Source organism: Salvia miltiorrhiza, chromosome 5, assembly GCF_028751815.1.
Source record: "Salvia miltiorrhiza cultivar Shanhuang (shh) chromosome 5, IMPLAD_Smil_shh, whole genome shotgun sequence".
Lineage (NCBI taxonomy): Eukaryota > Viridiplantae > Streptophyta > Magnoliopsida > Lamiales > Lamiaceae > Salvia > Salvia miltiorrhiza.
The window spans coordinates 47,851,336-47,862,942 of record NC_080391.1 but is presented as its reverse complement, the minus strand read 5'-3'; the positions used below and the strand labels follow the sequence as shown (position 1 = coordinate 47,862,942).

Below are 11,607 nucleotides of genomic sequence, written 5' to 3'. Positions count from 1 at the left end.
TAAACTAACTTTCAACAAATTATGTTCTTTCTCATGACCTTTAAAATTTAAAAATAAATATTACATCACCTTTCGATTTTTTCTGATTTTTCACACGAGTATGAAATAACTCTAAATATAAGCTGATTTTAGGGTTTTTGACTTAATTTTTTGATACCTAAGCTTGAGAGATAACAAAGGTGGCATGGAGAATTGGGGCTATTGATTTCAATATTAATTATTAAGCTTCTTTACCTAAATATTTAAAGTCTATTTTACATTATGGTTTTTGGAAATTGGAACCTTTTTTTTATAAGTATAATTTATAGATTTAGGCGGAACCAAAGCAGATTGCCTATTTATATCTCTATTTCATATTTTATTTTAAAGATAATTTTATAAATTACGGATTACATATTTAAATTTAGATATTAAATTAATTAAATATATTTGATATATGAGATAGTATCATATCATATTCAGATTCAAGTGCAATCTGACACTAATAAAATTACAAATATTTCATCGAATGATGTACTTTGATGTATTAATTTTTGAATGTAAATCTTCAAGTGGGGCTAAAAGAAATTGAGTTAATTAGAATTTGATGCCTTTTAACAGTGAGGCAGAATTTTAAAGAGAAATGATGGGGTTAGGCCTTAATTTTGTATTGGGCCAAAGTTTTGTTTATTATACCGAGAAGCCCAATTGGTCTATGTTAAATTTTTAATTCATAGCTAATTAGCACTCGCCCATTCGTGCGATGCACGATCAGTATCGAAATTGAACGATATTTTAAATAAATAAATATGCATAATATATATAATTTAAATATAACTCTAAATAAAAATTTGAAATTATCCACGACATAATTTCAATAAAAAAACATGAATTTGAAAATATACATAAATTTTTAATTTTGTATTTTCAATTATCAATTAATTGATTTTCATTGATAATGTGTATAAATATATAAATTCACAATCAAAAGTAAGTATAAATGATAATGAGTATAATTATATTATTCTAAGATGTTCAAAACTATTTATTTGCATATTTAATAGTATATTTTTGGACTGCATATTTAATCATATTTATGTGGTCATTTTGTTTAAATACAAATTCTAAAATAAAGTTCTTATACAATAGAAAATATGAAAAATGAATGAAGGAGAAAGAACCGTATAATTCAAAGAAAGTAGAAAAGAGAAAAGAGAGATAAAAGATGAGAGAGAGAAAATCCTTAGATCCCCAAATCCTCACCGCCTCTTCTCGATTTCCAACGACCACGACAACCATGGTCATCGCCACTTCGTACGTGACTAATATACATCTGATGTGGCTTTAGTAGTATTTTATTTTTACTCAACACTACTGCCAACGACCGTGCCTTCGTTGCTCAACACTGCCACTTTTCCCACAACTTTTCCTCTCATAAGTAAGTCTTTTAATCTTCGTGTCCAAAGAATTGAGTCTATTCTAATGGGACGGAGAGAGTATATATTTATGGTAGTTAATATATAGTGAATTAATATATTCTTCTAGATATAATATATAATTTACACAATTACCCTCAAAATTAAATATGTACTCCTGTCGTCCACGAAAAATAGTTCTACTTACCTATTTTTTGTCTATAAAAAATAGTCTCATTTCACCTTTTGAATCATCACATCATACATTTTCTCATATACTTTCAACTATAAATTGTACTTTTATTCTATTTTTTAATTAATAGTGTAGTTTTATTCTACTTTTTGTACTAACACTATCCCTACAAATTATATCTTTGTGCTATTTACGACAACTTTAACAATTTTATTAAATCTCGTGTCCACCCTTGATAAACATGCATTTTTACATCTTGGTGTGTCATTTTTGATGATTAGTTGTGAGTATTTTGTGTGTTTGATGGTCTATTTGAGCTTATATTCGTTTATGGTCAAGAACTTGTTACTTGCTTGTGATTGAACGAATTTTCAGAAATAATGAAGCAGAATTTGGAAGAGAATTGAATTGAATTGAATTGAATTGAACATGTTAGTCAATAAGAGAATTGAATTGAACATGTTAGTTAAGAGAATTGAACAAGTTAGTTAAGAGAATTGAACATGTTAGTCAATAAAACTAGGCAATAAAACTAGCCAATCTCTTAACTAACATGTTCAATTCAATTAATAAGACGATTTCTAAGGCAATCTCTAAGCTAGTCCATACCCACTCCCGTGACATACAAACCGTTGATTACATGCAAGGCTACCATCCCTGGATCGCACTTCTAACATGTAACTCCTAAAAGTTTCTAGGATTAACGCCCTCACATTTATCAATTCCCTTTAGAATTAAAATAAATGTGTTCTATGTTCTTAGTTCAGGTAATAATTATCATCTCCCGATCTCAAATTAAAACCTATGATTATGCTAAATTGGTGGCCAATCAATAAAGCAAACAATTATAACAAGAACATAAAAAGGAATAACAATCTTAATTAATTGAATCAAACAGTCAGAAATTCAAATCATGTCTACTCTCTAAACCCTGGGAAAAAGGGATTCTAGCCACACATAGACATATGAACTAGAATACAGTTCTCAATAAAACAAATAAAACATTCAACAATAAAACCGTAGTCAAATTGAGAATCTTCAGTTCTTGCTCTCGCTCCGTTCTTCGTCTCTCTCATCTCTCAGGAAAAGTAAAATATGATATAAGCTGATAAAAGCTCCAGAGAATAAGTTCTTGGGGAGTATTTATATGCCCTAGGTCTTGTAGCTCTCAAAAATACCCAAAATCGCTAAAAAAACGAATTTTGGGCGGAAATACGGCGACTCGCGCGGCCACGTCGCGCGGCCGCATGGCTGGCCCGCGTGACGAAATAGAACTCCTGACAGCTTTGCGCAGCGATTTTGTTTTGGCTCGTTCTCCCTCGTCCGAACTCCGATTTATGATCCGTTTGCTCTCACGAACTCCTATTGAGACGAACTACAACTTGTATTTCAGCCAATTCTTCCAAATTCTGCTTCATTATTTCTGAAAATTCGTTCAAACACAAGCAAGTAACAAGTTCTTGACCATAAACGAATATAAGCTCAAATAGACCATCAAACACACAAAATCCTCACAACTAAGCATCAAAAATGACACACCAAGATGTAAAAATGCATGTTTATCAACCCCCCAAACTTGAACTATTGTCCGTCCTCGGACAAAACAAAGATGAACCAAGAATGAATCAACAAGAGCGTAGAGAAAAGTAGATAACATTGTGGCTTCAGATTTGTCAACAAAATTATCAACATGCATTTGTATCTCCTATTATCAAGATATCACACTCATGACAAACTTCAAATTGTGGTCTCAATGACTTGCAATCCTCACCAAAAAGATAAAGAAAATAAGAACTCTCAACTCTCAAGTGTATCAATCAAGGATATGGACGTGTTTACACTCAGTTCAAGCAAAACAAGTACTCAACCATAAGCTTGTCAATCGTCTCACCTCTCCACCACTTAATGTGTGCTCTTATAACCAACATCAAAAAGGTCTTCATTAAGGGTTGTAATGTAGGCTATCTGGTAAGGTGGGATATATTTGGCTGAGTGACTAAAAGATACTCCTCAATGTAGCTCGATCACCAACCTTATAACATTCTTAATCCATACCATCTTCCACCTCATAAAACCAGATTTTTCAATACGAGAAACCATCACAACACAACAATTATTTCTCATGATATTATGAATTTCTAAAGCATCCTATGTACCCATTTTTTTCAATTTTCTCACTTTTCTTTTCTTTTCTTTTTTTCTTTTTTTTCAACGACTTGTAGGGTACTAAGATTTTTTCCAATCAAGAATAAAATTCATAATTCATAATCACACATCTCCACAACGCCAACTACCCCACATCAACAATCTCCAAGTTCCCACCCACGACTAAATCAAATAAAATGGAAAATAAGGCTCAAAGGGGGCGAACTAGGATCATATATAGTAATAGGACAAATATGGGATATATAAGCTAGCAAAGATGGCCTTCTATCATCTCAAAGTTATTAAGCACACTATGTAACCTCGAGGGAGAAACCAAGACAAGTTCTAGTGAGACACATGCAAGCTCGAACAATCACTCAAGAAACAGAAATAAGATTGTAAAAATAATGACAGTCAAGGTTCAAATCCTCACAGCTTATTTCATTGATTGCAACAACAAGAGACCATGCTTATCATTCATCAATCATGCTCAATCACAACAATATCGACACAAACGCATGCACTTTCACAAGTTTTAAACAGAAATCATCATAAGCCAGTTATCCATCCAAATCCCTACACAACTCATATCTCCACCAAGGTATCATCACAGAGAAACCACCAAAGCAAGACTAACGAACTCAACAACAAAACAAACAAAAACAACTAAAAAGAAACAATGCACCCACAAAGACACATCCCCCCAAACTTATTCACCGCCAAGGAGAATAAGTTTGAAAAGGATTTGTGGGGCACAAAAAAAAACATTAACAAACGAAAAGAAACGAACTAACCGAAATTGGGTTGCCTCCCAACAAGCGCTATTTTTAACGTCGTTAGCTCGACGATCCAGCAGGTGTAGGTGGTGGCCACTTTTCATCAAATTTGAGTACATCATCTGTTGTGAACCAATGATAAGGTGGTTTTCCAACCTTCAAAATTTCTTGAAAACTATGGCCATCCTGTGAACAATCAAAAGTACTACCACACTCCAAAAAGTGTTCATCAGATGAATCAAAATTAAAATCAAAAGATGGAGTTAGATAAAAGCTAAAGAGACAAGCCTTCAATGATTTTCCTTGGTCGATGCAAGTGTCAACTACATTTTGGACATCGCGCTCTTCAACACTTTTAAAATTTTCATCCTTCAAGCTCATCTCAACTTTCAGAACTTCTTGCTCTTCTTCCATCGCTTGAGGCTCTTCATATGATGTATCACTTTCGAGCTCAATGGTCATACACTGCTCTTTTGGACTCACCACAGTATTGCTTGAGAATTGGCCCGACTGATATAGATTGCTAATAGCAGTGGTCACTTGAGTCATCTGAGTCTCAAACACCTTCATCCGGGTCCCTAAAGCAGCAGTGGTAGACTCAAGCTTCTCCATCCTCTCATTCGACTTGGAGAGAAATTTCATCAATAGCTCTTCCAAATTAGGCTTCTTCTCCTCATTGATGACTCCATTGGTGACAGAGAAGCCTGGTGGAGCCAAAAACGAGTTATTCGGGCACCCTCCATGATAGAGCTGTTGCCAACTCTGATTGTTTCCCTGCTGTACTCTTTGAAATCCACCCTGCTGAAAATTCCTGAAATTCGAATTGCTGACAAAATTTGCCTCTTCCATCATCATCAGATTTTTCACAGCTGACTCCATCTTAGCAATACTCAAAGCATTTATCTTGGAAGACAATGCAGCGATTTGAGTGGCTAACAAAGTAACTGAATCAGAATTTGTGGTGGCAGCAACATTCTCCAAATATACCCTATCGGCTGGCCATTGATAACATGTAGTGCCCACGCTATCAAAAATCTCCATCGCTGCTCATGCACTACCTAGAAAAACTCCACAACCAAAAAATAAGAACCAAAAGAAAAATAGAGAAAATAAATAAAAATAACAAAAAAAAAATCCAGATTAGTATCAAATAATCAACAGATAGTACTGATAAAAATCAATCCTCGGCAACGGCGCCAAAAACTTGTTCGCTATTTTATTAACACGACGCAAGTGTACGGGTGCAATTGTGTACAGTAGCAAGCAAGGTCGTATTCCACAGAGACTGAATTTACCAATTCCTATCCTAAATTATTTTACTCTATTTGGACAAACGAAATTAAGAGTTTTGGTTTTAAAACTAAATAAATAAATAAAGAACAGGAAACAAAATAAATCAAGCTGTGAAACAGAGAAACAGATAAGACAAGATTTCCCAAGCCAAAGGTTTCAACAGATTCTCTTAACTAACATGTTCAATTCAATTAATAAGACGATTTCTAAGGCAATCTCTAAGCTAGTCCATACCCACTCCCGTGGCATACAAACCGTTGATTACATGCAAGGCTACCATCCCTGGATCGCACTTCTAACATGTAACTCCTAAAAGTTCCTAGGATTAACGCCCTCACATTTATCAATTCCCTTTAGAATTAAAATAAATGTGTTCTATGTTCTTAGTTCAGGTAATAATTATCATCTCCCGATCTCAAATTAAAACCTATGATTATGCTAAATTAGTGGCCAATCAATAAAGCAAACAATTATAACAAGAACATAAAAAGGAATAACAATCTTAATTAATTGAATCAAACAGTCAGAAATTCAAATCATGTCTACTCCCTAAACCCTGGGAAAAAGGTATTCTAGCCACACATAGACATATGAACTAGAATACAATTCTCAATAAAACAAATAAAACATTCAACAATAAAACCGTAGTCAAATTGAGAATCTTCAGTTCTTGCTCTCGCTCCATTCTCCGTCTCTCTCAGCTCTCAGGAAAAGTAAAATATGATATAAGCTGATAAAAGCTCAAGAGAATAAGTTCTTGGAGAGTATTTATATGCCCTAGGTCTTGTAGCTCTCAAAAATACCCAAAATCGCTAAAAAAACGAATTTTGGGCGGAAATACGGCGACTCGCGCGGCCACGTCGCGCGGCCGCATGGCTGGCCCGCGTGACGAAATAGAACTCCTGACAGCTTTGCGCAGCGATTTTGTTTTGGCTCGTTCTCCCTCGTCCGAACTCCGATTTATGATCCGTTTGCGCTCACGAACTCCTATCGAGACGAACTACAACTTGTATTTAAGCCAATTCTTCCAAATTCGGCTTCATTATTTCTGAAAATTCGTTCAAACACAAGCAAAGTAACAAGTTCTTGACCATAAACGAATATAAGCTCAAATAGACCATCAAACACACAAAATCCTCACAACTAAGCATAAAAAATGACACACCAAGATGTAAAAATGCATGTTTATCAACCCTCAAATAAGATTTTTTTTTTTGTGGACTGAGAGAGTAATAGGAATATTATATGCAATCTGTATTTTATGTCCAAGACACTTTTTATATTAATATAGATTAATAAATAAAGAAATAGTAATTACGTATATACCTTTCTTTATGCGATTAATTAACAAAAATTTGCAAAGTTTAAATCGTATTCGATGAGGATGGAATTTGGGGCTCTAGTTTCTTACCTTAAGGAAAGAACCCAGGGCCCGAATCCTCTTTATTCATCTTGTATTGCAAGAAGCACACCAGAGTGGAACTTTGAGAAAAGCCCGAAAAGTGACCCAGAGCTGAATGCGAAAGCGTGGAAATCCGACTAACAGAACCTCATAAAGAGAAAACCTGAAGGAGTTATCCTCAGGTATCAGAACTGGGTGGTACTAGATCTTGGCAGGACCGAATACCCAAAGTTCCGTAAAATATTTCTCAGGATCAGATCTGAGGCCTACTAGAGCGGGATAAAAATACTCAATCATGCATCTTACTAATCATGCAAAGTAAACGCCTCCGGATCTTGATCCCTCTAATAGATTTTTAAGTTTTTAACCCGTAAAAATAATGATGTAACACAATATTCTGTTATCATACACCTTGTATGTTTGAAATCTATATTCATATGAACTAAAGTATTTTACATAATAATTATAACATCTTGAGGGCTGAATGAGTAAAGTATAGACTTAATTCATTGCATTTTAGGAATCTGAAACATTCACAATTAGATTCCAAACACACATATACTTATTTGATTAATAAAATCTGGTTTTGTTTCCAAACGCATATACTTATTTGACAGTTTCTCCATCTCATCAATTATTCGTAATGAATGTTGCAGCAATGCATGAAAAACCTAGTAGCAATCTCAATAATTTGGTGGCTGCAAAATCCATTGGAGCATGAGACACGCTCTCAAAGGAGGAATATAACCTCAAATAATGGAACGTTCGAATTCAGATTCTTCGAAACATCCACAAACAGATTCTACTGTTTTCAATATTGGAATTTTATCTGCAATTAACCCTTTGTAATAATGATATTTAAAAAAAAAAAATTGTTATTACTCAAAAAAAGGAAAAATATACTCACACACTAGCCCTCCTCTAGGTGACTCGAACCCCCGACCTATTGGTTGGGGAAGAAGCGTCTTACCAATAGACTGTGCTTCATCGTCATAATGATATTGCAATAGAGAATATAAACTGAAAACAAATGAATAACAGAGAGAAAAATAGTAGTTGAGGAATAATGGCATCATCATCATCTCATCTGGGCACAACATCTGAAACGGTTAAGAGACTGGCAGAAGGGTATGGGTCTCCACTTCTTGTCTGTGATGAAGATGAAGTCTTCAAATTTGCAGTTGAAAATGCAGGCTTGTTGGGTGGTGGAAGAGCTGCAATCTCACTGCTAAGCATGGACACCACACTAGACATGTTTGGTCTCTCATTGGGATTTTCTTGCACACACAAAAGTCCCACATTTATGTACCTCAACGCCGTCGAAGCCGCCACCATAGATCCCACCTTATCATCCACCACTTCTACACCTCTGTCCGAAATCCACAGATCCCATGCCTGCAACACATTCATCTTATGATTTCTCACACAAACATGATGCAATCAAGAGAAAAGTAGAAAAAAGCATTTGGTTACATATCCAAGAAGACTGAGACAGTCAGTTTTGTAGAATCCAGTGTTCTTCCTTCCACTTATGATCTCAAGAACCAAAACTCCAAAACTGTACACATCAGACTTTATGGAAAATAAGCCTTCCATTGCATACTCGGGAGCAATATAGCCACTACAAAAATGTTAGCTCAAAACATGAATTTGGATCGGCAATCTGTGCAAAGAGAATCTTTCTTTGATCAGTCCTTTTAGACTTACAATGTTCCAACAACTCTATTGGTGTGAGCCCGCGAATCAGTGCCTCCAAAGAAGATACGCGCCATCCCAAAGTCCGATATCTTGGGGTTCATTTCATCATCTAGAAGAATGTTACTTGCCTTGAGATCTCTATGGATTATGCGCACCCTCGAGTACTCATGGAGGTAGAGAAGCCCTTGAGCAATCCCTTCAACAATGCGTATGCGTGTTTCCCAATCTAGTACTATATCTTGTTTGTCTGGCCCTGATTAGCATAGCTTATAATATATTGAAAACATATATAGATTAATTGTTGGTGAATATAAGTGGTATTACTAACCAAAAAGGAACAAGTCTAGACTCTTATTAGGCATGTACTCATAGATGAGTATGCTCTCAGCAGGGTCAATACAACAGCCCAAGATGCGAACAAGGTTTCTGTGCTGGAGCTTTGCGATTAACAAGATTTCATTTCTGAATTCCTCAAAGCCTTGTCCAGATTTTTGGGACAGCCTCTTTACCGCTAATTTTTGTCCATTTAGCAACTCACCCTGTCCAAATACAGTTTCAGCGAAAAGAAAAACAAGACATGCTCATCTTTTGAATTGTTTATATTTCCACCAAATATAATACCTTGTAGACGGGCCCGAACCCTCCCTCTCCAAGCTTATTTTCTGGTGAGAAGTTGTTTGTTGCAGCGGAAACACTTGAGTAGCTAAACATGGGCAGATCGAATTCCATGTTCCTCACAGTTGTTCCATCATTAGTTGAGCTCAAACTCACGTCAAAATCGAACGACAAAAGATCATCCCCTGCTTCCTTGCTTTCTGTTGTCATCAGTAAATTAAAAACAGTGAATCACAACTCAAATCTTGTTCTCATTTACTGATTTCTAATCAACCTTTGTTATGTTTGGTCCTCCTATTGTAGAAGAAGCCCAGAAATCCACCCGAAACAAGCACCAAAACTGGAACCACAACTGCAATGATCACCTCCAAAGTCTTGCTTTTACCTGAACATATAATACAAATGCACAACTTTCTTGCTTATTTACTGCCCAGAACACGCACACACACACAAGAACAAGTACATACTTCCACTTTCTGCAAGTTCCGAAGAGGCAAGCTTAACGTGCAGCTTCCGATTTTCTGAAATGCCCCGTCGTATACCATATAAATCTCCTTCCCACACCAAGCATCCGGTGGGATCAAAGGCATAAGCTGTGCAGTTGCAGCTCCGTCGGCAGGTGAGCTCACACTCCTTATCAGTATCAGCTTCTGTGATTAGCTTGGGCTGGTTAGGCCACTTGATGATATCCGAAATCTCCATAAAACCCACCTTGCCTCCTTTTCCATTACAATCGGGTAAAAGTGTATTCCTATTACAGCTATCACCCATGGGGTTGGGAGTCGACGACGGCCTGAAGCGCGGCAGACAGCCGCAGGAATGAGTGGTAGTGAGTACTCCATAGGTTCCACAGAAGCGCTCCGCGGGCAGGGACGACGGAGAAGCCCACGCCCCACCGCCGCTACTGCCCCTTGATGGGACCCTCTTCAGCCTCCCCTCGCGATGATCCATCACCAGCATCGAGAAATCAAGGCGGAAAGTGTCGTTAATCATAATAGCAAGAGTATTCTCAAGCCTCACGTATTGCTTCTCCACTTCAAACCTGATGGAAAGGGAATTCAACTGTTGAGCATCGAAACCAAACTGATTGCCGGGCTCGTAGCTTTCACTCTCCCAATACACCGCCGATTCGTTCCACTTCAGCACCACCTTGGATTCGGACGACATCTCCGCCGAGAACATCCCCGCCGAAGGGTCTTCGTCGCTCTTCCAGGAGACCAGCCGCCGCGCGCCGCCGAGTGTAGCTCCGGGCAGCCAAGCGTGAGTAGGCTGATCGAAACTCTGCCAGAGTTTCTTCTTCTCCGGCCGGCTTTCATCTCTCACGATCAGATTTCCGTCGTCGCTGAGCACTGCCGCCACGCTTTCCGCCGAGGTTGAAGTTGACCAAAAGAGATCACGACCGTAGTGTAGTTGAAGATCTCCGTTGGAAGCTATTTGGAGGTTGGCAGCGGTTGCGTCGGGCAAAGGTTTATCTCTGTTAGCGACCCAAACCAGAGGCTTTGGTTCAATCTGGGTGTAACGAATGCTAAGGTAGAATCTGTCTGTGGATGTGTGGAAGAACCCCAACTCAAACGTTCCACCCTTTGAGGTTAAAGTCTGGCTTCCTGTAAGAGATTCTCCTTTTGTGAGGGTGTCACCTGCTCCATTAACGGATTTTTCAGCCATCAACAACACAACCACAACTATTACTAGATTTCCATGCATGGCTGCAACATTCATTTGGTTGGTTGGTATAATTGATGGACGGAGAAACTGCCAAAACCAGATATTATTATAATCTAGTTGTGAATGTTTGCACAGACCTAGAATTTAGTTGGAATGAGGATCTCGAGAGAGAAAATTGAGTCCAGTGCAAGTCAATAAGCCAAATATTTGATATTTCTTCTGTTAAATTCTAAATACTGAATATATTTGATTTTAGGGTTAATTAGAACTTTAAATATTTATTAAAATAGTTCAATTTTTTTTTCCTTTTATTATTATCTTATCTATTTTCGAAAGCAACAATAATTCCGACAACGGAAGCTCAATGGAAGGAAACGAAGAAATCTAATGTTTTGTTGCTACAATCTTAATTATATAATTAGACAG

At 37.0% G+C, this 11,607-nt stretch overlaps 1 protein-coding gene across 1 annotated transcript; it reads right to left on the bottom strand.

Moving 5' to 3' along the window:
* Window positions 1-8,066: 8,066 nt before the first annotated feature.
* Window positions 8,067-11,404, bottom strand: LOC130987080 (G-type lectin S-receptor-like serine/threonine-protein kinase At4g03230). Its single transcript, XM_057910674.1, has 7 exons — window positions 9,984-11,404; window positions 9,791-9,901; window positions 9,523-9,716; window positions 9,230-9,440; window positions 8,911-9,154; window positions 8,677-8,824; window positions 8,067-8,598 (listed from the first exon to the last, which is right to left on the bottom strand). Exons 1-7 carry the CDS (start codon window positions 11,233-11,235, stop codon window positions 8,287-8,289), a joined length of 2,472 nt encoding a protein of 823 aa, XP_057766657.1. The 5' UTR covers window positions 11,236-11,404; the 3' UTR covers window positions 8,067-8,286.
* Window positions 11,405-11,607: the final 203 nt, after the last annotated feature.